Source organism: Mustela nivalis, assembly GCF_964662115.1.
Source record: "Mustela nivalis genome assembly, chromosome: 6".
In the NCBI taxonomy this organism is placed as follows: Eukaryota; Metazoa; Chordata; class Mammalia; order Carnivora; family Mustelidae; genus Mustela; species Mustela nivalis.
This window is the reverse complement of record NC_139025.1, coordinates 82,610,377-82,637,879: the sequence shown is the minus strand read 5'-3', so window position 1 is coordinate 82,637,879 and position 27,503 is coordinate 82,610,377. Positions and strand designations below refer to the sequence as shown.

Genomic DNA, 27,503 nt, shown 5'->3' with positions numbered 1-27,503 from the left:
AAACTCTAGGTTAAATTATGTATTATTTTAACTTATATACAATTTTTTTTTTCATTTAACAGGGTTTGCTACAGATTTCTGTAAATAGCTCATTTAGGATACTTCTATTTATAACCAATTTCTTTGAAAGCCATCTACTCTGTTACTCAAGATATACCTATAATATTACTCTAGCTGCTAACGCCTATGCAAGATATGTTTAAACACAAACATACATGACCATTAAAATCTACAGTAGTGGGGCACCTGGGTGGCTCAGAGGGTTAAAGACTCTGCCTTCAGCTCAGGTCATGATCCCAGAGTCCTGGGATCAAGCCCCGCATCGGGCTCTCTGCTCAGTGGGGAGCCTGCTTCCTCCTCCTCTCTCTGCCTGCCTCTCTGTCTACTTGTGATCTCTATCTGTCAAATAAATAAAATCTTAAAAAAAAAACAAACTACAGTAGTCATAGCTTGGTGACAAATATATGCCTACAAGCGAACATTAAGACCCCACAATGATGCCCTCTAGTACTAAGCAGAAGAACCTGCTCTTCTTACACTAAGTTAGTACACACCAAAAAAAGCATGTTAGTGCATTTTTGTGTAAAACATCTAAATACAAAATATACTAAATTGTCCCAAAATGGTGCCAATTGTAGAATATGATTTAATGTATATATTACTGAAAAATATGAAAGCCATTCTATAATGCCCATCATAATTAAGTCTGATAAGTGATATTTTAGAGAAGTCATTCTATTTCCAGCCGAATCATTGATGAAGCTGTTTAAACTGCCCAATTTTATTGGTTATGAATATCTCCAGCCTATTTAGTATTTAATACTAAGTTTCAGTTATAATTGCAAGGCTATATGTAAGAACTCAACATTTTCGGTTTTGTTTTAAAGATTTTATTTATTGGGGCGCCTGGGTGGCTCAGTGGTTTGGGCTGCTGCCTTTGGCTGGGGTCGTGATCTCAGGGTCCTGGGATGGAGCCCCGCATCGGGCTCCCTGCTCCGCAGGAAGCCTGCTTCCCTCTCTCTCTCTCTCTCTGCCTGCCTCTCTGCCTGCTTGTGATCTCCGTCTTTCAAATAAATAAATAAAATCTTTAAAAAAAAAAAAAAGATTTTATTTATTTATTTGAGACAGAGAGAAACAGAGAAAACACCAGCAGGGGTAGGAGGGGCAGAGGCAGAGGGAGAAGCAGATTCTCCACTGAGCAGGGAGCACGACACAGGGCTCCAGCTCAGGATCATGACCTGAACCAAAGACAGAAACTTAAATGAGCCACCCTGGCCCCCCTATTTTGGTTTTAGTATATTAATACTATGGAGCATAAAATAATGCACAGTGATAATGCTAACCCTGTAGTACTTTTAGAAATCATATTTTTCTAGACCAAGATATGATTTTCTCCTAGAAAATGATTAAAGTATATGCCGACCTTTGAATTCCTGATGAATAACTCAACTGGCACAGGCACCTTCATCTACCGCATTCCAGGCACTGTCTTCCCACCTATTCAATAAAAAGTGCTGCAAAGAAAATAACCCTACTAGAATGTCATTATTGAAGACAGTATCCTTAAATAATCATCTGCTAGCTTTTAACACAGTATGCCTATAAATTATTTTTATATAACTACACAAACGTTTCGAAAATAAAAAGTGTAACATAACCCGCAGTCATTCTAAATAAATTACAAACACATTGGTATTTCTATTTCCTTTAATTCAGAATTAAATAACTTTTAAAAAACTAGCCTCTAGGGCACTTAGGGGCTCCATAAGTAGAGCATGGACTCTTGATCTCAGGGCGATGAGTTCAAGCCCCACATTAGGTTGTAGAGATGACAAAAAAATAAATAAATAAAATAAAATAAACTTAAAAAAAAAAAAAAACCTAGCTTCTAATTTTCAAAAGTGAGATGCTATTTTTATTTTTTTAAGGTTTTATTTATTTATTTGACAGAAAGAGAGAAAGAGTGAGAGCAGAAAAAAAAAGCAGGGAGAGTGGGAGAGGGAAAGCATGCTCTCTGCTGAGCAGAGAGCTGGATGAGGGACTCAGTCCCAGCACCCTGGGATCATGACCTGAGAGGAAGGCAGACACTTAACGACTGAGCCACCCAGGCGTCCCAAGATGTTATTTTTATAATATGACTCCAAATGATAAAGTTTAACCAAAAAGCATAAATAGATCTCCTAAGAATTAAACCATATGTTATGCTAGATATGATTTCCCCAAAATACCCCTTCATCTCAGTAATATTTAAAAAAATTTTTTCAATTAACTTGAATAAAAAGTTGATAAGACAGACAGTGACCACTGGATAGGTTTTGGAAATCCTCAGGTAAAAACTGTTCCCTCTCTAAACCAGGAAGAATAAGAAATAACACTAAAGTTGACAACCTCATCAGCTTCAGGTATCAGAAAGGGTAGATTCTTCCATTTTACCAACAGAGAAAAAATACTTGTTTCCCAGATCTACAGTTTCTAAAAACTGACAAAGATCTTTAACTCTATCTCAGGCACAGGAGCCAGATCAGCAAATGAAATCTCCTCTAGTCAGTAATGGGGGAGTTGAAGTATAGGACTCCACCATTTGTGTCCACAAAGCATATCTTGATAGGGTATCATGAACTCTTACAGACCAACAAATGGGATTGACCAGGGTAAAGGCATATTAAATATCAAACCCACCTAAACAAAGCAGAGGACAGAGAAAAGGCAGCAATGTGGGAAACTCAACTACGAGCAAGAGAAATGCAATGTCTAATAAGAAAACCTACACACAGCTTCTAAGTTTGATACTTCAGCGAGGTTTGTTAAGCTAAATTTCTGTACAAAATAAAAACCAATTCCTCTTTTCCTTAGAGGAAACTAACACAGGCATCTCCTCTAACGGATAGAAGTGAAAAAGGGTCATTTATTTGAAAGAAAAAGAGAACTAAGGACAGAGCAAAACTTCTCCCTAAAACTAGAGACATGGGATAGAGGCTAAATGAATACATATAAATTGTGGCCAAATATAAAGAAGAACCCTCTATATTGGGGCACCTAGGTGGCTCAGTGAGTTAAGCCTCTGCCTTTGGCTCAGGTCAAGATCTCAGGGTCCTAGGATTGAGCCCCGCATTAGGCTCTCTGCTCAGCAGGGAGCCTGTTTCCCCCTCTCTCTCTGCCTGCCTCTCTGCCTACTTGTGATCTGTCAAATAAATAAAATCTTAAAAAACAAAAACAAAAACAAAAAACCCTGTATCACAATTTCAAAGGTTATTATTAATAATAAACACTACACCTGCATAACACTTTAAAATATGCAAAGCAGGGGCACCTGGGTGGCTCAGCAAGTTAAGCCTCTGGCCTCTGCCTTCAGCTCAGGTCATGATCTCAGGGTCCTGGGATCAAGCCCCACATCGGGCTCTCTGCTCAGCAGGGAGCCTGCTTCCCCCTCACTCTCTGCCTGTCTCTCTGCCTACTGGTGATCTCTGTCTGTCAAATAAATAAATAATATCTTTACACACACACACACACACACACACACACATATATATATATATATATACATATACGCAAAGCACAGGGTGCCTGGCAGGCTCAGTCAGTAGAGCATGTGTCTCTGGATCTCAGGGTTGTGAGTTTTAAGCTTCACATTGGGAGTAGAGATAACTTAAAAAAAATAAATAAAAATTAAATAAATAAATGAATGAAAATTTAAATTAAAAATAAAATTACAAGGTTCTTTAATATAAATTTTCTCATTTTTTCCACTCCTCATACAACACTGGGAGGCAGGCAGAGCAAATATCACTATCTTTTTCCAATTGTTTTAAAAATGTGAAAAAGTTGTAGAAGTGATGTGACTCATTCAAGGTCACATAGGTAGTATGAAGCAGAGTCGAGATTGACAAGTTTTCTGAGTCCAAACGTGACACTTCTTCCACCATACCATTATTAAATAAAACTTGTATTCAAATCCACCAAAAGCATTCTAATAAAATTCTGCTCTATCTAACCATGCACTGCTTACTCATCAGTCTTGCAGCCAGTCTCAGAATTGCCAATATAGAACTGCTTTCACACTCTAGTAATTTCTAGAAAAACTTCAATAAAGGAAGGATTTCAGAATGGAATATTTCTTACAAAATAGAACTTATTCTAACCATTAAGATTGAGCCTAATGGATTCAATTTTATCCTTTCAACATTGACAAGCCATTGCTGGTATTTGTCAAAACCGATAACAAAATATAATGTCTGTTTCCCCATGGCAAATCCCTGCTTGTTTCTTCACCTATTTCCATAATGTATTGTCATTTATAACCTCTGACAGTTGTGCCACATTTTTTACACTACTTAGAAACCCAAGCACAGTAATTTTAAAAGATTTTGTGCTAGAATCTGTTACCTTTAGAAAAAATAACCCCCACTTTCTTAATGCAGATAACTCACAAAAGATGACTTAGTTTCCACGTGCTATTTTTCAGTATAAAAGAAACTTTTTAAAAAATTTATTAACATATAATGTATTATTTGCTTCAGGGGTACAGTTCTGTGAATCACCAGTCTTACACAGTTCACATCACTCACCATAGCACATACTCTCCCCAATGTCCATCACACAGCCACCCTATCCCTCACCCCCCACCCCCAGCAACCCTCAGTTTGTTTCCTGAGATTAAGAGTCTCTTATGGTTTGTCTCCCTTGCCATGAAAGAAACTTTTTTTGTTTTAAAGATTTTATTTATTTATTTGACAGACAGAGATCACAGGTAGGCAGAGAGGCAAGCAGAGAGAGAGGAAGAAACAGGCTCCCTGCTGAGCAGAGAGCCCAACGCGGGTCTCAATCCCAGGACCTTGGGATCATGACCTGAGTAGAAGGCAGAGGCTTAACCCACTGAGCCACCCCGGCGCCCCAAAAGAAACTTCTTTGTAAAAAAATTCAGGAGTTCAACAAATTTTGTGGTAATTCTTCCATGAGTCCATAAATACTACCATTTTAACATTATGACAAGATAATACAATATAGAAAAAAGAACACTGGAGTATCAACCTACTCCAGACTAACTATATGACCTTAAGTAAGTCAATTTACCTCTCTCGGTTTCAGGTTTGTCCTCTAAAAAGAAGAGTGAGCTCAGTAGCTTTCAAACATTTTAGCAGATATTTTTTTCTAATAATGTGTTGCATGGATTCAATATAAAAAGAATGGTAAAACTAGAGCCTTTCTGGACAGGGAGCTCAGATCCCTACCCACTCAGTATGCTCCTCAGTCCTCCAGTTCCCCAGCCTCAGACAGCCCATGAAATAGGTCTGAGGAACACAATATAAAACCAGGAATGAGCTCTTTCCTGTCTCTTCTAACTCCAAAAATCTAGAATTTCATTAATTTTATGCTCCACCTTATCAGTTATTAGAGAAATACAAATTAAAATTTCAGTGAAATATAACTACACATCTCTCAGCATAGCTTTTAAAAAAATAACTAATAATCCCCAATGTTGGTGAAGATATGGAGCAACTGTAACTCTCATATATTGAAACTGGGAAGGTAAAACAGTACTGCCACTTTGGAAAAAGTTTGGCAGTTTCTTAAAAGGTAAACAAATACTTATTTAAAACTAGCAGCTCCATTTCCAGGTATTTACCAAGTGAAACAAAAACCTATGTTTATATAAAAATGTATATGCAAGGGGCGCCTGGGTGGCTCAGTGGGTTAAGCCTCTGCCTTCGGCTCAGGTCATGATCTCAGGGTCTTGGGATCAAGCCCTGCATCGGGCTCTCTGCTCAGCAGGAGCCTGCTTCCCTCTCTCTCCCTGCCTACTTGTGCTCTTTCTCTGTCAAATAAAATAAAATTTTTTAAATGTATATGCAAATATTTTTTGCAGATTTACTTATAACTGACAAAAAATGAAAATAACTCAAATTTCCATCAACTGGTTCATGGATATACAAATTTTGATAAGTCCATAAATGGAATACTATTCAGCCATGAAAAAGAACAAAATGCTGATAGGTACACTAACATGAATGCAACTTGAAAGCATTATGCACACTGAAAACCACAAAATATCACTTAAAAAAATCAAATATCTATGTATATAGAAAGTCATCCTCTGTTAATCAGAAGAATTTTTTCATTAAGGAGATAGCAACACTCCCCAAGTTGAACTACAGGTTCAATACAATTCCTATCAAAATTCAACCTGTTTATTTTTTTGTAAAAATTAACAAGCTGATCCTAAAATTCATATAGAAATGCAATGGACTAAGAGTAGGAAAAATTATCTTGAAATAGAACAAAGTTGGTAGATTCATACTTTCTGATTTCTACATACTTTCTAATTTATTACAGAGCTAAAGTAATTCAGACAGAGTGATACTGGCATTGATATATACAGATCAATGGAATAGATCAATAGAATAAAGAGTTCAAAAATAAACCCATACATTTATGGTCAACTGATCTTCAACAAAAGTAATAAAGATAATTTGATAGGGAAAGAGTTGTCTTCCAACCAACAATACTGGATGACTGGATATCAACATATAAAAATATAAAGTTGGAGCCCCCACCCTTATAAAGACTACACAACAAACAGCCCTGCTGGGATACCACATAGAAGTAGTAATTCAAAAAACACCTGGAGAAGGATATATAGGGAAGGATATTTATACACTAAAATCAGAGTGTGTATTGGAGGGACAGGGATCTTTGGGAGACTTCTCCAAGAACAAAAGAGCTAGTGGGCACCATTCCCCTCCCCAACCCCCCTGTCTAGATATGCGGACACATGCAGGAACAGTGCAGCTGGAACATTCCCCACCTAGCCTGCTAAAAGTATACCTTACCCCTCCATCCTGGCCTGGGCAGGAATTAGCCCTGGTGGCTGTGAACCAGCTTGACCTTCCTGGTGCCAAGCACCTGGCCTCTGCACTCTCCTGCAGACCTATCCCTTCCAACAAGTCCTTGCCACGAGACCACCCAAAGTGGTGTCACAAGCCTGGCAATGTGCAAGCAGCCCTGGCAAGGACCAGCACCTCTCCAAAGTGACACCTGTCCCAAGGAGAGGGGAAGATAACAATACACACCCATCCAACTGGGGCCCCAGCAGACATCTGGTCTGACTACAGGCCCCATGCACCAATGAAAGCTTTTCAGGAGACAACACAAGGAGAGTGCCCTGCAGTTGGCAAGACCACAGCTCTGGAAAACACCTGCTCTAACTCAAGTCCAAGGCAGACCCAGACTAGCCCACTAACACAACAGGGACCAAACACCACCCTGCCCACAAAGGGGGCCATTGCAGCCAACTGGACTGAAGGCAAATGTGGCTAAACCACAACAGGAGGGTCCACACAACACAGAGAGTAGAAACTCCTGAAATCAGGTTCTGGGGAACAGGGAACACTGCACTGCAGAGCACTAAAAGACCTCTTCTTCACAAGGTCACTGCTTCCAAGAGCAGAAGGCATAGATGACTTTCCTAGCACAAAGAAAGAGACACAGGGAGTTAAACAAAATGAGGAGACAGAAGAACATGTCCCAAATGAAAGATCAGGACCAAATCAAAGCAAGAGCTAAACAAAATGGAGATAAGTAATATGCCTGATGTAGAATTTTAAGTTATGGTCATAAAGATACTCACTGTATCTTTGTGTGGAGAACCTCAGTGAGACCCTCAACAAAGAGAAAACATTTTTTTTTTTTTTAAATCAAACAGGGATGAATTCAATGACCAAAATTAAAAATACACTAGAGGTAATTAACCATAGACTAGAAGAAGCAGAAGACATCAGTGAACTTGAGGGCAGAGTAAGGGAAAAAAACAAGCTGAACAGGAAAGAGAAAAACAACAATAATACATGAAAATAGGTTAAGAGAACTCAGTGACAGCATCAAGCATAATAACATTCACATTATAGGGATTCTAGAAGGCAAAGAAGTAAAAGGGGATAGAAAATTTATTTGAAGAAATAATAGCTGAATACTTCCCCAATCTGGGGAAGGTAAAAGAAATCCAGATCCAGAAGGCATACAGCAGCCCCATCAAAATCAACCCTAGGAAATCTACACCAAGACAGCTAGTAATTAAAATGAGAAAAAGTAGTAATAAAGAATTTTGGGGTACCTGGGTGGCTTAGTGGGTTAAAGCCTCTGTTTCAGTGGGTTAAGCCTCTGCCTTTGGTTCAAGTCATGATCTCAGGGTCCTGGGATTGAGCCCCACATCAGGCTTCCCTGCTCAGTGGGAAGCCTGCTTCCCCCCTCTCTGCCTGCCTCTCTGCCTACTTGTGATCTCTGTCTGTCAAATAAATAAATAAAATATTTTTAAAAAAGAAAGAAAGTAAGTTTAAAAAGCAGAAAGAAAGAAAAAGTTACATATCTGGAGAAACTCATAAGGCTATCAGTGGATTTTTCTGCAGAGACTTTGCTGGCCAAAGGGAGTGGCATCATAAATTCAAAGTGCTGAAAGAAAAAAGCCTGTAACCAAGAATACCCTATCCAGCAAAGCTAGTTCCCCTGATAAACAAAAGTTGAAAGAATCCATGGCCACTAAACCAGTCTTACAAGAAATGGTAAAGGGAACTCTGAATAGAAAGGACTGACAAAACAGTAGGAAGCAGAAAGGCAATGAAATTAAGTGTACCTATAAAAGTTATTCAAGGGATTCACAAAATAAAAGGATGTGAAGTATGACACAATACACCTAAAACAAGGAGGGGAAAAGAGTAAAAATCTAGTGCTTTTAGAATGGGTTCAAAGTTAAGTGACCACTGACTTAATATCAACCCTTATATGCATGTCAAAAACTGGTGCTAGCCAAAAAATAAAAAAGAATTCAGTATATCACTAAAGAAAAAAGAGACAAAAACACATACTCTTACACTTACAGAACTGTTGGTTGCCAGAAGGGAAGTGCGTATGGGGGATGGGTGAAATGGGCGATGGGCATTAAGAGTACACTTATTTTGATTAGCACTGAATAATGTATAGAATTGTTGAATCAATATATTGTACACCAGAAACCAATAGAACACCGTATGTTAACTATAAAAAATAAATTAAGATAGAATAAATCCCACAATGATATACTACTTCATACCCACAGAATGGCTATAATTGAAAAGACAACAGTGAGGATTGGCAAGGATGTGGAAAAATGGAAGCCCACAGGCAACCACTTTGGAAAACTGTTTGGCAATTCCTCCAATATTAAACATCAAGTTACCATATGACCCAGCAATTCCACTCCTAGGTATCTATCCCAGAGTAATAAAAATGTATTTCCACACAAAAACCTATACACATGTGTTGCACACCTGAAATATTGTATGTCAACTATACTTCAATTAAGAAAAAAAAGTGTATGGGAATGTTCACAGCACAACCAAAAGAAATGAAAACATACATCCACACAACAATTTGTACATAAATCAGAGCTTCATCTATAATAGACAAAAAGTGGAATGACACAAATGTTCATCAACTGATGAATGATAAACAAAATGTGATAAAACCATACTATGGGAAATTATTTAGCAATAAAAAAGAATTAATTACTAATATAAGTTATTACTTGGATGAGCCCCAAAAACATTATGCTAAGTAAAAGAAATCAGTTACAAAGGACCATGTATTGTATGATATCATTTATTTGAAATATTCATAATAGGCAAATCTATAGAGAAAGTAGACTGTTTGCCTAGGGCAGAGAGTTGCGGGGAATGAGGGAGACAGGAAGTAGGCGGGGAATGAGGGAGACAGGAAGTAGGAATAACTGCCGATGGGTACAAAGTTTCTTTTTGGGGCGATATAAATGTTCTAAAATTAGATTATGTTGATTGCACAACTCCATAAATATGCTAAAAACTGTTGAATTGTACACTTTAAACAGATGAACTTTATGATACGTAATTTGTAGCTCAAAAAAGCATTATGCTAACTGAAAGAAGCCAGACTCAGAAGATTACATATTGTATGATTCTATATATAGGACATCATGGAAAAAGCAAACCTATAAGAACAGAAATCAAATTAGTAGCTGACAGACATCCAGACACAGGGAGGAGACTGACCATAAAGGGGTACAAGAGAACTTCACAGGATGTTGGAAATATTCTATATATGATGGTTACACAACTTGCTGTATTTGTCAAAATTCAAAGAACTGTATAGCTACGAAAGAACAAATTTCAGGGACACCTGGGCGGCTCAGTCAATAGAGCACACGATTCTTGATCTTGGGGTCATGAATTCAAGCCCCATGTTGGGTGTAGAGTTTACCTTAAAAAAAGAAAAGTGAAGTTTACTCTATGTAAACTGTACCCCAATAAACCTGAATTTTAAAAAGAGCAAGTTAAAGTGTAGGGGATACAAAAAAACAATATTGGGAAACTCAAGATCAAAATAGTGGAAATGGGGCACCTGGGTGGCTCAGTTGGTTAAACAACTGCCTTCGGCTTAGGTCATGATCCAAGAGTCCTTGGATCGAGTCCCACATCGGGTTCCCAGATCCATGGGGAGTCTGCTTCTCCCTCTGACCTTCTCCCTCTCATGCTCTCTCTCACTCTCTCTCTCAAATAAATAAATAAAATCTTTAAAAAAAAAAAAGTGGAAATGTTTACAATAAATCAGAATTCACTCTATAGAGTTCTATAACAGATATGGTGTATACCTCCTAGGGATGACATCAAGATTATATAATACTGCCTGTACAGAGTGGTAACATACATGAGGACCATGCAGAATTTGATACCAAAGTTAAAAAAAGGGGGGGCCTCCCTCTAAAATACAAAGTGGTAAAAGTTAATATAGATTAAAGAAAATTATCTGGCCAAGTCCACTAACATAGGGAAGAAAATGGTATTTAAAGCAGTCTTGAGGGCCACCTGGGTAGTTCAGTTGGTTAAGCATTTGCCTTCGGCTCAGGTCATAATCCTACAGTCCTGGGATGGAGTCCTGCATTGGACTCCTGGCTCAGTGGGGCATCTGCTTCATCTACTTCTCCCTCTCCCAAACTCAACCCACCCATGTTCCCTCTCTCTCCCTTGCTCACTCACTCTCTCATATAAATAAATAAAATCTTTAAAAAAAAAAAAAAAAAAAAACCAGCTTTCAAATTTGTTTTTCCAAAAGTCTGATTCTGAAGAAGTGCCTACGATGGCAGAAACTAGTATTCACCATCCCACTGTAATTAACAGAGATTCTAAATTACAAAAACAAAAACAAAAACAAAAAATCATGATTTTTGATTAGCATGAGTCAATGTCCCAGAATCTGATCTGTGTGGAAATAACAAGTAGATAAAGCTTTATTTTGTATTCTGCAAAACTAAGGGACAGAAGAGAGGCTGAGCAGTCACAAAGATCTGTCCTGACATCTCTTTAAAAGGAATATTTGCGTTTGTAAAGACTACCATCACAGAAGGAACACAAAGGAAAAACACTACTGAGCCATGGACAGATTTCTTGGGAACTGTAGAATGTTTATGCTAAAAGAGACTGGAAGTGTCTTCTCTTTGAGTTGCCTCATTTTGCAAATGAAACGTTAAATTACCTGCTCAAGACCTCAGAGTTAATCAGTCAAGAGAGTCAGGCATTGGACACAAGTCCCCTGACTCCACCAAGTCAATGTTTTCCCCTTTGGACCATACTGCCTGCTTCACGGGAGAGCAACAGAAGTAAGAAAGAACAACAATGAGGTCACACAGAGTTTGAATCCCAGCTCCCCCAACAGACTAGCTGTGTGACATTAGACAAATTATTCAACATCTCTAAGCCTTATTGTACTCATCTGGAATTAGGGACAATAATACTTTCCATTAAACAGGTAGGATTAAATGAAGAAAGCACAGAAAGTGCTTATCACAGAGCCCAGAACACAGTACGTACTCAACAAATTTTTAAATGGCCCAATTAACATATTAAATTAAAATATGTAATATGGACATTACACCAAATAACTCTCTAAAAAACAACAATGGCATGTTATGAGATGCCTAATTTGTCAGTACATTCATTTTAATTGTAATTATGTCAGAGAAACCTTAGGAGAGGAACAGAGAATCACAGAAAAAATAAAGATGAAAAAACCTACCAAGATATTATTTTCAAACTCTTATCTTACCTCTTTATTAAAATTGACTTTATTTTCAAGTATCTTCTGTTAAAACTTATCTACTTATAAATAATCCTACATAATTTTGAAAGCTAACTGGACCCTAATCAGTGAGAAAACTTTCTATAGTCATTCTGAACCATAAATCCTAACTAATAATAAACGTATTTGCTCAGAAAAACTAATCTAATCACCATTTTAAAACTTTGTAATTATACATTCACAAGAAGTTGTAAAAACAGTGAATGATGTCCCATATATCCTCCACCCAGCTTCCCTCAAGGGCAGCTGCTTGTATTCTGGTACATTACCAAAACCAGGAAATTGACATGTGGATTAAGATATAATTCATATAAGATTACCTTTTTTGAAAAAACGATTTTATTATTTAAATAATCTCCACACCAAAAGTGAGGCTCAAACTCACAACCCTTTGATTTGAGAGTCACATGCTCTACCAACTGAGCCAGCCAGGCACACCCAGATTACTGTTTTAAAGGGTACAATGCAGTGGATTTCAGTATAATCCTGGAATTGTACAACCACCACCACTAATTAACCATCTTCTAAAGTACAATATCACTCTAAAGACAAGAAAAATCCGATATTCATTTTTTAAATGTATTTAGCTCAAGTCAGAGGTAACTTTACATTTGCATTATTAATAGTCTTCTTTATCATTCATGTACATCTGCAATGAATATTTATTTAGCCCCCTAGGTGAGACCTTAGTTACTAACTGTTAAAAGATGTAATCCCTGCCCTTCAAATAGTTGTCTAGTAAGAGACAGACAATTTAAGTAAATATTTACAAGTGAATGTGGTAAATGCTATAATAAGGTCCCCCAAAGCACAGTCCAGCAATACTGGGGAGGGAGTTTACCTTGGAATAAGGTGATGAGAAGAAGATGATCTACAAAGTGGGATAAAATGCATAAGGAGGATGACAGAAGACAAGCCTCAAAAGGAAGGCCGCAAAGGTAACGGAAGGACATCTATGACGTGCTAAAAGGCTGTTATCCAGCAGGTAAAGGGAGAATCTTGAAGGGTTTTAAAAAGAGAAAATGATCGGAAGTTGCATTTTGGAAGCATGTGAAGCTTACCGCCCCCACAGGAAGGTAAAACCTAGACCATTTGGACCCTGTATCTGGCAAGCAACAAATGAAGAGCCAGAGAAGACAGATGTAGGAGGCTCTGATTCCTGCCGTCACTAAAGCTGCAGTCAGAAGAGGAAAACTGAATTTGGCAAGATCCCTATCATACCTCAACAACACCTGAGCTCTTATGGATTCTTGCAAGTTCCCATGTCATCTCACCTGACAGAAGAAGGAGTGGATTTAGATTGGCCTGCTCCAATAAGACCCTGCAGGTCATTAAAATATAGAAATATTAGAATACATATACACACACACACACACACACACACACAATTTCCCTACCAGTTGGCCAATAGCCACTGCCCTAAGAGGCCTCTCCCTCTTCCCTGGGACCACTCTTGAACCCCACCTCCCATGCTTCACCACTAAATAGTATCTGGCCCAGCAGAAGGCCCCAGACTCAATTCCAGTGTGTTCTGGCAGAATCTTGGTCAGTGAGGTATTCACTGTGACTCACTGATTATTGAGGGATTTTTGTTTTGTTTTTTAATATTTTTTCAAGATTTTTGTTTATTTGACAGAAAGATAACAAGTAGACAGAGAGGCAGGCAGAGAGGGGGGCGGAGTAAGCAGTCTCCCTGAGCAGAGAGCAGGATGCGGGGCTCAATCCCAGATCATGACCTGGGCCAAAGGCAGAGGCTTTAACTCACTGAGCCACCGAGGTGACCCTACCTTTTTTTTTTTTTTTAAATTTTACTATTTAACTAAGCTCTAGGCCCAACATAGGGTTGGAATTCATGACCACTGCCCCCCCAGCCCAGACCAAGAATCCCCTGCTCCAGTGACTGAGCCAGCCAGAAGCCCCAATTATTGAGTATTTTAAATATTACCTCCACATAGGAGCCAACCTCAGAGAGTTCCTTTAAACCATTAAACTCTCCTATCACACAGCTGCAAGAACAACAAAAAAGACCTCCAATATTCTTTCATTTCCTAATGTGCTTCTCTAGATTCTCCCTCTGGATTTTTTTTCTCCCTCCAGATTTTTTTTTTTTTTAAGATTTTTATTTATTTATTTGACAGACAGATCACAAGTAGGCAGAGAGAGAAGAGAAAGCAGGCTCCCTGCTAAGCAGAGAGCCCGATGCAGGCCTCAATCCCAGGACTCTGAGATCATGACCTGAGCGGAAGGCAGAGGCTTTAATCCACTGAGCCACCCAAGCGCCCTCTCCCTCCAGATTTTGATTGGGTATTTCTGCTTGGGGCTTATCTTGCCCCATCCCAATTCTTTCTCTGGTTTTGATCTTTTGTTTCTCTCTTTATCAATTATTTCCACTCTCCCTACAATTTCACCAACTCCAGCTGTCCACAGTACTCTCCTGACCATGGGAAGCACCCCCACTGTGCGGACCCAGTACCTAAATATGAACCTGAAGTTACAGTATAGGAAGAGTCTCATTGAGTCTGTTATTTATTAAGAAATAATTGCAAAAAAGTTAATAGAAAACTCTAAATATATAATATTCAGTCCAGCCCCAAGATATCACTTTATATAATACAGATTTTCATTTGTTTGTTTTCATTCATGCTGTTTCATTTGTTTATATTATTTAAAATTCCAGTTAATTAAAATATACACTATTGTGTTAAATAATGAAACTAAAGGATATGGATCGCATTATGCTTCAGTGTATATTTATACACATTTCAATTGCACCTTTTTTTTTTTTAAACACCTCCCACCACTACTAAAAGGTGTGGCCACCATGCAAAGAATTTGACCATAAGCAAAGCTATAACTTAGTAGTGATGGCAATTAGAAATGGTGATAAGAGGGGACATCTGGCTGGCTCAGTCTGTGGAGCATGCAACTCTTGATCTTGGGGTCATGAGTTCGAGCCCCATACTGGGCATAGAGCTTGCTTTAAAACAATGAAAAAGGGGTGCCTGAGTGGCTTAGTTGGTTGAGCCTCCAACTCCTCCTTTGGGCTGGGGTCATGGGCTCAAGCTCCATGTGGGGCTCTGTGCTCAGTGCAGTTTGCTTGTCCCTCTCCCTCTGTTCCTCCCCGCTCCCACTCGTGCCCATGCTCTCACTCACCCACTTGCTCTCGCTCTCCCTCAAATAAATCAATAAATAAAATCTTGTTTTAATAAAGAAAAGAAATAGTAATATAAGATTGTATTAAATAAGTGGTCTTAAGTATGAATTAGCATAAAACAAAGGAGATCATACGAGATGGACAGAAAAGCTATGGTGTAAAGATGGTAGGAAATAAAACTGTAGAATTCAGGAAGTGAAGAGAAAGTTTTCTTTTTTCTTATTTTCTTTCAACCAGGAACTAAAGATAATTTATGTGAGATATATTCTTAGTAGGAATATAGAGTATTCCTACTCCGCAATATTTTATAATGACATAGTAAAAGACCTAATTTGCAGCAAGACAATCTACTATCATTATATCTGTCTCTTAAAAAATACTGTACCAATATCAAAAACTGGAATATGAGCCTCTGCCTTTGGCTCAGGTCATGATCCCAGGGTCCTGGAATGGAGCCCCGAATCAGGCTCTCTGCTCAGCAGGGAGCCTGCTTCCTCCTCTCTCTCTGCCTGCCTCTCTGACTACGTGTGACCTCGAGCGCGCGCGCGCTCTCTCTCTGTCAAATAAATTTAAAAAAAAAAAAAAAAAAACTAGAATATGAGAAATGCATTCTCTTTTGCCATACAAATTATTAGAAAACAATTCTTAGATGTAATTCCGGTACTATGGGTCCTTATTTGAATATGCTTATCTAAATTATCCAAGGTATATTTAAAAATAAGCAAATAAGTATTGTTTTTCAGATCAGCAATGCTGCTTATAAAATCTGACACTGCCTTGGTTGGTTCAGTATCTTATGACCTGAAGCGACACCAAGCCAATGCCAATTCACTTTAAAAAAAAAAATTTTTATTTCACATAATAGAATCTGAAGCTAAGTATAAATTAAGTTGAACTGTAGTACTAGACTACCTTGTGTTTTGATCAGATTTTTAGCTCTCAAAAGCCAAATTTCTTCTGAGTGGTCTCCCAAAGAACTGATGGGTTATTCTATTGCAGGGATGAGAGTGTACTGTGAGATTGCCTTATAACATCCCAGGCATCAATGCTGGTCCATGGGATCCTTCTGACCTACAAACTTCCAATTCCATAATAACTCTGGGGGATTCTGGATTTTTCTAGAGGCGAAAATCTGAAAGAAGGCAGGCTGAATGTTTTCATCAGTCCAAATTATCCCCTAGAAGTACTTGAGACCCTTAGACTAATTAATTTTGCTTCCCTGTGTTGTGATCAATGTTCTTACCTGCTTGGCTCATGTCTGATAAAACAATCTTAGTGGCATCCTCTGCCTACCGTATATGGAATCCTTTGGTACTTGTGAAGACAACTCTTCCACTTGGGTGTCCTCAAAAATAGGCTAAGGCCCAGCCTAGAGGCCCCTGAGGTAAATCAGGCAATATGGAAATAAGGTTTTGCACCTGCCTGGAGGGAAAGAATAATTTGCCTGACCATGGAGTGCCTGAATGGACTACCAGACTATGAGGGTTCCAAATGATTTGGCTTTTTCCTACTACAAGTTCAATGAAAGTGGCCAGACATTTGAGTGTGCTCTGGGGCATGCCCTTTTGATGTACCACTATTTCTTTCAGGTCTTGGGCCTGTGGGCCTTTGCTAATTTATCTGGCTCCCATAATGCCACTTCACAGCAAGCCTCCTTAATCTCTCCAACAAAGTGGAGTGCCTGTATTGTCAGTCATTCCCCTATTCATCAGTCTTTAAACCATCCCTTCTTTTTCTCCTTTTCCAGAGCAAAATAACCTATTAGCATTGGCATTCTGCCGAACATTGATTGCCTAAATGCCAAAGAGTGCTTTCCTGGAGGTTCCCATCCCCAAAAGGTCTAGCCTGGCATTGTGCGGAGTGCTCAAAGTGCACCCCGTGTCGGGCTGGGAACTTCAGAGCTGGCAGGCAGGGGTTCATTGGGGAATCCAGGGAAGCACTCCACCATCCTCTAGAAAAGCAATTTTAGTGGCCACTTAGGTTTGGTAACAGAGGGGCAGAATTGTGCCTTTTAGGGCTCACTGGTCACATTTCTTAACTGTCGGTGCACCATTTAGGCTGTACTGTATCAGTCCCAGCTGAAAGCTGGGATTTGATACTTTATTTGTGTATACAAATAAGCTGATGCCAGAGATGAGGTCCCTCAGAAACAAAATTCATATGCATAGTTACTGCAGCCTCAGAATTAAGAATGATACATGAATCTACCCCTTCTTTATATGATGCCATTGCTTTGTGAAGAACCTTAATTTGTGTTGTACACTTTTGGAGTTAGATTTAACTCAACACCCGCTTTATGTTTTAATTTAGTTTAGACTAACTCTTCTAAGCATGTCAAAAATGATTGAAATTTGCTGACAGCCATCTTTCCTAAGCAAGTAGTTTCTGTTATTTGACTCAACTGTATCAGAGTAAATCAGATAAACATAGTAAAGGAAAGACTAAATATATTTGGCTTTACATTTTTAGCTTTCCTACCTTGAAGTAGCCTGCTGTTGCCTCAGCCTGGAATGCCCTTTACCCATCCCCACAGCCCATTTTCTGCTTTTGGCAATCTTTCATGACCTAGTTCAAATCTCACCTCCTTTGAGAAATATTTAGTAATTTTGAGTCCCCCATATTTGCACTGCCACAGCATACCACCTTGTCTTAACACTGAATTCTATGACATTTTTTGCTATTTACATGTTTGCAAACAGGGGCCTTCCTACACCCCCAGTGCTTCAAGTTGTGAAGATGATTTCTTTGAAAAACAGTATAGAAATATAAAATAATTTTCTTTCCAGGTCAGGAAGGACAAAAATAAAACCAAAAAATACAAGAGCATCAAATTGGAATGATGACCTGTTGTAGAATCTTTAGAATCCTGCCCCCTTGAAAACGGTATGCATATCTGCAAATAACCTAACCTTTACCTTACAAAGGTAGAGAATCAGTTAAGGCCATTCAGAAATAAATCAAAAGGTAGAAATATGGGATTCACTCTTGGCTTCTCTTTTTCCCTCACTTTTTATAATCAGTCAACACAATATGTGTATAATCAGTCATACACATATGAGTTGTGTTGACTCATACAATATGTGTATGACCCAGTTGTAGTGATTCTCAAACCTGAAAAAGCATAAGAGTCACCTGAAAGATTTGTTAAAACAGACTGCTGAGCCGCATCCCCCACATTTCTGATTCACTAGGTCTGCAGTGGGGCCAAAAACTTGCATTTGTTAACAAGTAACCAGGTGAAAATGATGCTGCTCATCCAGGAACCACTTTGAGAACAATTGTTTTCTTTAAATCATCCCCTATTCCATTCTTCTTTTTAACAAGGTTCACAATTTCTACAAAGGGAAAAAAAGCCCCCTGAGTTGTGACACAGTAAGGTGGTTCAAATAAGGCATAAAAATAGCTAGGTTTGGTCCTGATCTAGAACGGTTTCCCTTGGTGGGCAGGGGGTTATCTAAGGCTTTGAAATGATCATTAACAGATAGGAATGAGTCCTAAAGCATTTCTGGAGTGGTCCAAGGCATCTCTAAATAAGGACCAGCTGATGAGGTCATGATAATGCAAGGAGTCAGAAGTAGAGGAGGGGAATGAAGGCTATAATCACTGTCAAAGGGGTGTTTTCTGTAGACAAGTGAATGGAGCTATTGTACACAAACTCAGTGGTTGCCAAGCATGTGGTCCAATTAGCTTGCCTGTATGAGCATGGCACGGAAGGATCTCCTCAGAGGACTGGATTCACACAAGTTGATGTTTAGTACACAGCAGCAAGCAAAAGCCTGAAGAATTTGAACCTGAGGAGTTTCAGAAGTTCCTGCTTTCCAAATATAGGATATGATACAATTAGATTGGGAAGCCTACAAAAGTAAAACACCATCCTCAGAAATAGTACAGCATTTACAGTTGGTGAAAGACCAATACAGAGGATCTTGCTCAAAATATTGACAACAATGAGAATGGCATGGTACCTTAGGTGGCAAGAGGTCCGCAACTTAAATCTAAGGGTTAGCCTCCAAGAGAAACTTCTTTCCCTACTCTAGCTTGGGCTCTACTGATACTTAAAATGTTTGTACAAGTTCAAAAAGTTGTATTGGCCACCTAGATCCAGAGTCTTAAAGGAAGGGGAAGTCTGCTTTTATGGCTAGAATGAACATGTAACAAGATGTTTTGCTCTCTTAGGGGAACACCATTCACTCTGCAACATAGGTTATGGAGATGCTTCAGTGCTCTTCAAAGTTCTCAGCTGCATGAGAGAATCATTCAGGGGGAGGGTTTCAGCCCCAAGTATCCACGCCCGAAAACAGGGGCAACAACCGTCACCTGGCCTCCAGAAGAGCAACATTCTCCTCCCTGAGCACCACATAAGACATAGAAGCTGTAAGGTTGTTGCCAATGTTGCAAGAGATTCACATCTGTTGTACCAGCTCTGGCTACACACAGCTGAGGAAGAGTGACCCATAGGAGGCTGCTCCAGGAAACAGGATCTGCAGAGTCAGAATGTTACATATGAGGCTATCAGAAGGTGGATGCCCCTTAACATAGACATAATTAGAAACAGGTTGGGAAGCATGGTTCTCTTTCAGTTGGGGCAAGAGGTTAGAAAATGAGGCTGGGAGGAGGTTTCCTGTGGTATGGATTTAGGGGAAAGGCATGAAGGAACTTTCTATAGCTGTGGTGAGCCCAGTGCTCAATATCCTAATTCTGTCAGACTTCCAACACCCCCATGAAGCACTGCACTACAGAGCATTCATTGGATCTAAGCCTTCCAAACCTGCAGAGATGGTGGGGAGGGGAGACCTCAAAGGCCTGAAACCCTAAGAGACAAACCAAAAAAATCAAGAAAGTTCTAGATCACAAGAAGCTCTAGATCTAATTTAACAAGAGATAACTGCAAAAAGTTATCAGAGACCTCAAAGGCGCCATAAAATACCATATTTACATACCATACTTCTCACCAGGGAGAGGGGCTGCAGAGCAAAGTAGTTGGGAATCTGATGGGTTGAAACTATAAAAAGCCTTATACAGTTGTTAGAAAATGCTTATTGTTTTCAGGTACAAGAAATATTAAAATATATTTTTTAAAGATTTTATTTATTTATTTGACAGAGAGCTGGAAAGCACAAGCAGGGGGGGAGTGGCAGAAGGAGAGGGAGAAGCAAGGTCCCTGCTGAGCAGGGAGCCCAATGTGGAACCTGATTCCAGGACTATGGGACCATGACCTGAGTGGAAAACAGTTGCTTAATCAACTGGGCCATCCAGGCACCTCAAGGCACAAGAACTTTTAAACTGTTGGAACTAACACAGCCATCATGGAGCACAATCAAATCAGAACAAATATTTATTGAACTATAACCATAAGACACTGTGGTTTAAACTAGGGTTTAAAATTTATACCTTCCTCTTACTCCTTTAAAAATTCTAAAGTATAATCTACTGGAAAATAGGTATTAAAATAATCAAAATATTTTGCCAGAGTGACTACAGTATCTAACTACTATAGTATCTTACTAATTAAAGCCTTGCTTATTTTGGGTTGTGCATTTTAATACCTATACATAAACCACTACAAATATAACAAAAATGACTTTTTTGGTCTTCAGGTTGTCTGATTTTATCTTGGCAAACATCTTTTTATTTTTTTTAAGTGTGATATTAATGCTAGCACAGACATGATCAATGAGTCTCTGGGCAATGTAACAGAAGACTCAAAACCCACATGCTCTTTTATTATACACTATGTTGAATTGCCTCATCCAGCATATTCATTCCTAGCACTTAATAGAATGCAAATTCATACAAATACCCTTGAGTAAAATCTGCTGTGATGAATGCTTCTAGGTTTCTCTTGGATGCCACTGACACTTCCTTAAACCAAACTTTTTCAGTAAGAGAAAGAATGAGAGCACATCTAGAATTTACCTTCTGTCCTAAAAGGTTGATCTGCATTAGTTTTATACAATGAGCTAAAATTTTAGCATACAAATTAAGAAATAGAATACAAGTGCTTTCGGGATTCTAGAAGGCTAATTTTGGAACTTAGTTTCAAGATTAGAGTCTGACTTGCTATTGTAACAGATTCTGAGACACCATAATTACTTTTTAAAACAAAGTTTTTGAAAGAACCAATATTCGTGAAAATACAACAGCTTTGTCTTTTTCTGTGGATACAATTACCTTAATTCTCTAACATCACTTTTGCATTAATGAAACCAAGGATTTCGCTTACCAAATATAAAGTAGAAGTTCTTAGAAAAGACAAATCACTATAGGTCCTTGATTTCAATGCCCCTCTAAAGCCAAAGGATGGAAGGAAAGCAAACTTGAACTCTTGAATTTTTCTGTTTTTAAAGATTTTATTTATTTGAGATAGAGAATGAGTGGAGAAAGGACAGAGGGAGAGGGAGAAGCAGGGTCCTGCCTAAGCAGAGAGCCCAATGTGGGGCTGGATCCCAGGACCCTGGGATCATGACCAGAGCCAAACGCAGATGCTTAACCCACTAAGCCACCCAAATGCCCCCTGAACTCTTGAATTTTAGAGAAGAGTTCTACAACAGAATCCAGTTATTCCAGCCTTGGATTTTATGATTTCACTGAGATTATCAGGAATCACTCTTTTACGATTTTATTTATTTGAGAGAGAGAGAGAGAGAGCACGAGTAGGAGGGAGGGGCAGAGGGGGAAAGAGAAGCAGACTCCCCGCTGAGCAGGGAATGCAAAGAGGTCTTGATCCCAGGGCCCTGAGATATGACCTGAGCAGAACAGAAATCATTTTAAGGAGGGGCACCAGGTGGCTCAGTCCAGTAAGTGCCCAATTCTTGGCTTCCACTCGGGTCATGATCTCAGGGTCAAATGACAGAGCCCTGAGCTGGCTCTGGCCTGACTGGGGAGTCTGCTTAAGGTTCTCTCCCTCTCCCTTTGCCCTTCTCCCACATTCACATGGCCACATACTCTCTTTCTCAAATAAATAAATAAAATCTTTTTAAAAATCATTTTAAGGAGACTTATGGTTTATTTTCAAAAAAAATTTCTCAATCCTATTTTTGATTTGATAGAACAAGGCACAAGGTATATTAGTCTGTTTAAATGAGAAAGACAACTATCATATGATCTCCCTGATATGAGGAAGTGGTGATGCAACATGGGGCCTTAAGTGGGTAGGAGAAGAATAAATGAAACAAGATGGGATTGGGAGGGAGACAAACCATAAGTGACTCTTGATCTCACAAAACAAACTGAGGGTTGCTGGGGGGAGGGGTTTGGGAGAAGGGGGTGGGATTATGGACATTGGGGAGGGTATGTGCTTTGGTGAGTGCTGTGAAGTGTGTAAACCTGGCGATTCACAGACCTGTACCCCTGGGGATAAAAATATATGTTTATAAATGTTATTATTTGTAATGACATTACTGAATAATTTTTTCTTTACTGTGAAATAAGCATTATTATTACCATTTTACAGATGAAGAAATTAAGGCACAGACAGGTGAAATAACTTAGGGAGTCAGAAGAAATAGAAGGAACAAAAGATGGGATTTAGAGACAAATTGATCATGGTTTAAATATAGTACAGCCACCTACTAGCTTCGAATGGATGAAGTTCCTTCATCCAAGCCTTTTATCCGTAAAATGAAAATACTACCACCTATCTCTCAAATAGTTGATGGAAGGTATAAGCAGAAACACCTCACAGAAAGCATAGTACAGATGGCCATTCAAGAAATATCGGCTCTCCCACCAATCCACAATCCTATTTTCTTCAGCTGGTACAATGGGTGTATAATGAATCCATATGCTGTTGTGAGGTAAGTGAGAAAATAACACATGCAGGGCGCCTGGCAAGTACGGGACTCGATACATTTGTTCTCTCCCCCAATATTGCCTCCCTTACCCTAGGTCCCACAGTTACTGAATGGCTGAGACACAATCAAGCCACGATCTTGGTTGCACTCTATAACTGTTTCTGTCCACATGTATTTTACTTATAGTAGTACCTCATTACCTCATTTAACTGCAAAAACAAATTGAAGCCAGCTGCTGCCTGATCGGTTGTTATTTTAATGTGCTCCCAGTAAAATCAAATTCATTTCTAGGACAGCTTTACTTTTCAGTAAGCAGAAAAAAGTGGTAAGTATTTCTGACTTGTAAATATGTATTTTTGATACATATTTCTACTGGCTTTTCTGTAATATATATTCTTAGTATTTTATAAACTATTATAACTCAAGAGATTGTTAGAAATCTATTACTTAGGATATTAGCATTCAAATGACTTCATTTGATATGCTGAGTTCAAAGATATTATTAGGTAGTCTTTTTATTTTTTCTATTTGCACCCAAATTAAATAACAAGTAGGGTAGTAAATGCAGTAAATAAATGTAAATATTCATAAATGAAACAGATGTGTGAAAAATATGGACCAGATCTGCATTTATGAGGCAATGACCTTCAAATCTGGCAGGAAGCTGTTAACAATGTTCTTCACAGGGGAGCAATTATATTACAGCCCTCCTATGTATACTTCATTTCTCAGGATCTACAAATATATTGGCATATCAGAAAGAATAGAATAGGCTGGTAAATGTGGCAATATTCACTGGAGGGATATAAGGCATTTTTCCTTACCTTAATAATCACATTCTAAATGCCAAATCAGTATAACTGATGCAATATGAAAGGCAAGACCAATACTTAGAATTTCCTACAACTGAAATTTACTAAATGTGGCTATTATGGCTCTAATCCAGGGATACATTTCTGACTCTCTAATACCCTAACTATTCTCTGATTATCTCAAGAAGTACTGAAATCTTTCTAAAATATATACATTAAAGAAAAACATGGCATACCATACTTTAAGGAAAATGATTCCAACTTATTACCAAAATTTTTTTAAAGTATACTGTACAGCACTTCCTAAAATGTTAAAAATATTGCTTTAACCTAGTAAGTAGCTCACAGTTCATTTCCATACTGATTTACAAGACTTTATGTCCAATGTCAGACAAATAAGTGCATGCACAAATACAACCGCACTCACACACTACAGAAATGTATAGGGGGGGAAAAGTTGCTAAGAAAAACTCAATCTCCAAAAGCTCAAAAAAGCTATATGCACAAAATATGAATTTCACAGAAGATCCTGTCTTTTTGTTGTTGTTAACCTTTCCTCACATTGGGTAAAAACAGAAGCAAGTCACAGTAGTGGTGCCAAAGACTGACATTACATAAACTTCAGAATTCCTTTGTTTTTTAATTTTCATTAAATAATCACAACACACCATCATTAACATGTCTAGACAGTGGACACTCACTACAGTATAGTCCTGTTACACCAAGCCTAATTTTCTTATGTGGCCTAAATTTTTATAACACATTAAATTGTAATAATCTAAAACCAGTAGAAAAATAAACACAACCATAGCAAGATATAACAAGCATAAGCCCAGTAAGTACTGTTTGACTTAAAAATATTATTTTTCTCAACACAAATAAAGATTTACCCACAACTATAATACCAATCAACCAACCTCAGAGTTTCCACCAACTGAGAAAAGTAACGAGTTGTCTTATTTGATACCTCAAAATCGCTGGTGGAATGATTATGTGAATTGCGTTTCAATTGTACTCTATACCTTGGCAAAAGTTAATGACCTGCCCCAGAAATTTTATTTCACCATATATACCCCAAAGTATTTTTAGGACTCACAAAGTCTAAATCTCATGCTGCCCTTGATAGGTTATCCTGTACATGCTTTAAATTTTAAAACAAAAAGATAAAGGCTTTAAAAGCTCTAGACAATGTATTCAAATGGTGACTACGTCGTCAATGCCTTCTCCTCCCCCACCCAAAACCAAAAAAGAACTGTACACCACACATAATGATACAATAGAAACAAAAAGTAGCATGCCACTCATTCAGTAAGGAAATAATACAGAGCATCTATCATATTCAACTGCAAAAATCCTTTCACTTGATGGCTAGCATCGTTATGACTGTTTAATCTATATTTAAGTGGCCTTAAAGAGATTTTGCTCCCTTTCTCTGCCCTCCTGGATCTTTGGCAGCAGTCAGCACTTATGCCCAGAGGTGGTTTGGGGAGTGGGAGAAAAGGGAAAGTAGAGAGACGGCTGAAATGAACACAGAGTCAGCACAGAGCAGCTGCTCTCATCCACTACCCAGCGTCTTTCTCACACACCGCTATTTTCCGCGGTTGAGCATTGTCAGCAAAAAAATAAATGGGGGGTTGAGGGGGGCGGGAGACAAAGAGGGTTGGACCAGAGGCCGACAGTTTTTGTCCGCCACATCTGAGGCGAGAAGCCCCCCTCTGGTTTCTTGCTGCAAAGGCAAGGGATCAGGTGAGACCCCTCCGGGTCCAACTCAATTTGCTTCTCCTGAAAGAGCAGTTTCCGGCAGCGAGCGCAAGATCCTTCGGCTGCTGAACTAAACACCGGAGCATTATCAATGCTCCTATCTCTGACTTTACAGAGGAGGAGAGAGGGCTGTGACTGCATTCCTGGGAAAGACTACTACTCCAGACTTGCCACACGGCAGTAGTGAAAAAACATAAGCAAGAGGTTGTAAAAATCTCTTCCAAAATACCAGGTTCTGAAGAAATGCTGCGAAGCATTAACGTATTGTTGGCGTTTTTTTAAGTCACCCATTCTTTCTAGCCACGGTCAACCCTCAAATCTCTGGTACTTGTTGCTAAATCTTTGCCTCACATCCCCCCCCCCCAAATTGCCCAACACAATGAGATCTGGGGAGCAAAAGGCGGGAGGGGGGGGCCTAATCTCGAGAACCCAGAGGGCTGGTCTCTCTTCCATAGGCCACTCTGCACGGGCTGCGCGTTCACTTCTACCTTCTGAGAGCTCTGACTCACAAATGCCGGGGAGGGGTGGGTGGTTATGACATTCAGCATTATCCTTCCAACCAAAGATAAGAAACGCCGGCCAGCGGTCCTTGCCTGGCCAGAGAGCCGAAGCCTGCGCCCACCCGACGGGGCGGCCGGGGTAGGAGCCTCCCGCCCTGCCCGCCTCCCTGCGGACGCCCGCGGAAGATGCTCCCCACCCGGGCAGGCTCGAGTAGCCAAGATAGGGCGCCCTCGCCCTGGGAGAGGGCAGGGAGGGAGCTGGGGTCCGGGACGGTGGGACTCTCACCGCAGCTGCGCCGTGCGCCCGGTACCCCGCCCCGGACCAAGTCTCGGGCGGAGGCGCTCTGCACCCGGGCCGTCCGCCGCAGCCAGGGACGGACAAAGCACTGGGGTCTGCGGCGACCCCGGGCGGCGGCCGGGGGCCAAGTTAGCCAGACTCAGGGGACGCGGCGGTCCCGCGGGCAGGGCGGCACGGCACTGACCTGGATGGTGCAGGTGTACTCGCTGTCGTCCAGCAGCCGCACGGTGCAGCTGTACTCGCGCTCCAGGCTCCTGCTGCTGCCGCTCATCAACCTGCTCAGCATCTTCCCGCCCGGCCGCCCGCCGCCGGGAGAGACGCGGCAGCGCTGCGGACCCCGGACCAGGCGCCCCTCAGCCGGGCAGCTCCGCGCGGGCCCCCGGCACCTGCACCATCACCCCAGTCCGGTCGCGGCCGCTGCCTCCTGCTGGCCCAGCTCCTCCTCCTTCTCCTCCTCCTTCACCGCCACCGCCTCCCCCCAGCCCAGAGCAAGCGCCCCGCTCTCTCTCCTCCGCGCCCCACTCCCCATGCCCAGCTCGTGGGGCGGGGCCTCGGCCGAAAAAGGGCCAATGGGGGTCAGCGCGGCGGAACCGAGTGACAGACGGTAGAGCCAGTCAAAATAGGGAACTAAGATGATGGACAGGTAGCTGAAGCAATCACGGGAAAGCAGTCGAACAGAACCTTGCGGGACCAGCCCTCTGGCGTCCCAAACGAGGGGCTCCTCTCCTCTCTGCGGTTCCTCCAGAAGCTGTTTCCCCTCCCCCGGGCCAGGTGTGGGCACCCAGCCGGATAAATATCTGCTGCATGGAATACGTTTAGACTGGGCTTCAGCGGTCAGGTCCCACACTCTGCAACGCCACGAGTCCCGCCCTCTCGGGAGCCCGGGCGGTGCGAGATAACGATCACTGCACCTGCAGAATGCAGGCACCTTCCGCTCGGGACTAGGCAGCTGCCCCCACCTGAGCTTTACCCGGAGTCGGCCTGGCGGGCCTGTCTGCTCTGGTGCTCTTATTTTGGAGAACATCTGTTTTACTGGAGCTACTTAAGTAA

General features: G+C 40.3%; 1 protein-coding gene across 6 annotated transcripts in view; it reads right to left on the bottom strand.

The window, feature by feature from the left end:
* Window positions 1–26,964, bottom strand: part of FRMD5 (FERM domain containing 5) — a 310,983-nt gene extending 284,019 nt beyond the window's left edge. For all 6 annotated transcript variants that reach the window (XM_082735296.1, XM_082735297.1, XM_082735299.1 and 3 more), the window contains exon 1: window positions 26,638–26,964. In XM_082735296.1, the coding sequence (XP_082591422.1) occupies window positions 26,638–26,739 (102 nt within the window). In that variant the 5' untranslated portion in view covers window positions 26,740–26,964. The remainder of the gene's footprint in view (window positions 1–26,637) is intronic.
* Window positions 26,965–27,503: the final 539 nt, after the last annotated feature.